Here is a 1,580-nt window from a genome sequence, read left to right on the forward strand (position 1 = left end):
TTGTTACGTCCGATTTTTATGGGAACGCGTATCTCGCTGGGAGACAAGGAAAAGTGGGAGGGTAGGGTGGTTAATGAGAAGCGCTATCTTGGAAGAACGTAATTATATTATAAACTAGAGATTTATGTACAGTAGGAAGGGAGAGAGATGACACACACGAAAAAGAAAAAAAAAGAGAAACAGGGGCAGCATTAAAGTAGCGCGGGCATGTCCTTCTCCCGGTGTGGTCTCCTGGGCCGTTTCACGAGTCGGACCTTCTGGGGGAGGGCCTCTATCCTCACGACGCAGGGTCTAGTCTTGCGAGGGGCCAGGCTTGGTTGCAGGGCCTTCGGTTCTGGCGGGGAGTTCTTCGTCGGTTCCGCCGGTGGCGCAGGTGGCGGGCTGACCAGGCTGGCCCTTGGGGGCCTAGGTGCGGGGGTGATCGGCGGGCGCGGAGCCCACGCCCTGACCGGGCAAGGGTCCGGTGGCCTGTATGGTGGTGGGAGGTGTGGATAGCAGGGGGTTAGCGGAGGGTTGTTGGGTGAAGGAGGGTGAAACGGGAGCGTGGGTTTTTCAGGCTCTAGAGGCCTGTCAAAGGTCCTGGGGTCAAAGATCCCAGGGGTAGCGTACGCTCGTGTTAGTCGGCGGAGCTGGACTAAGCGTCCAGCTCGTCGCGATCTGCCCATTTCTGGGAGTGCCTGCGGGAAGCATCTCGAATTAGCAGTGTTATAAAGTGGGGGAAGCAATACATGCTGTTAGTCATAATGGTGACTAGTGCTAATTTACTATTAATTAATATAAATCCCTTAAATCGGCACTCAGAGAAAGGTAATTGTTTCAAAGTCGCGGGGGTGAAGTGAGATTGAGGCTTCAGACGCTGTCTTTTGTAGAATGCTCAGATGGATTCTTCGATTATAGTAATCGATTCATTGCCGTCATCACTGCATTCTTGGCACTTCTGTGTATATAATTGTAGTAGGGGAACCCGAGAGTGAGTAATTTGACTGCGGTTAACCTTAATCTGAAAATGGAACGAGTAAGTGGCGAATCAAAAGTGCTTACGTTAACTACTTCATCAAACCAAGAGAAATAACTAAAGTTCATAACAATTAGAAAACGTAAGATCGGTAAGTTTCGCTGTGTGCCAATCTTAGAATGAGATTCCGTCTGTTCGAGGGGACTCTGTGAAATTGTCCCGAGAACGCGCGGGAACGGAGGTTGGTTAAGCCGGAAAGGTCCCCCTTTCTTTTGCGGGGTTCAGACCTGGTGACTGGTGTCGACGACGTGGAGGAGATTGGTGAGGACTGGCGGCTCAATGCCAGTTCGAGGAAAGGTGGTGTTTTCCCGCCGGAGGAACGCCGTTACGAAGGCGCGCAACCGATGGGGGAGAACCGGAGGAACGCCATTGGAGGCGCGCAACCGGGGGTGGAAACCCGGAGGAACGCCGATGGAGGCGCGCAACCGGAGGCGGAAGATCGGAAGAACGCCGATGGAGGCGCGCAACCGGAGGCAGAAAGCCGGAGGAACGACGATGAAGGCGCGCAACCGGAGGCAGAAAACCGGAGGAACGCCGATGAAGGCGCGCAACCGGAGGCGGAGAA

General features: G+C 53.9%; 1 protein-coding gene across 1 annotated transcript; it reads right to left on the reverse strand.

The window, feature by feature from the left end:
• Positions 1 to 191: 191 nt before the first annotated feature.
• On the reverse strand, positions 192 to 665 carry LOC105557455 (pollen-specific leucine-rich repeat extensin-like protein 4). Its single transcript, XM_012004705.1, has one exon. The coding sequence runs from the start codon at positions 663 to 665 to the stop codon at positions 192 to 194; it is 474 nt and encodes a 157-aa protein (XP_011860095.1).
• Positions 666 to 1,580: the final 915 nt, after the last annotated feature.

Source organism: Vollenhovia emeryi, unplaced genomic scaffold (assembly GCF_000949405.1).
Source record: "Vollenhovia emeryi isolate VEMERY1.0 unplaced genomic scaffold, V.emery_V1.0 DF947924.1, whole genome shotgun sequence".
NCBI lineage: Eukaryota > Metazoa > Arthropoda > Insecta > Hymenoptera > Formicidae > Vollenhovia > Vollenhovia emeryi.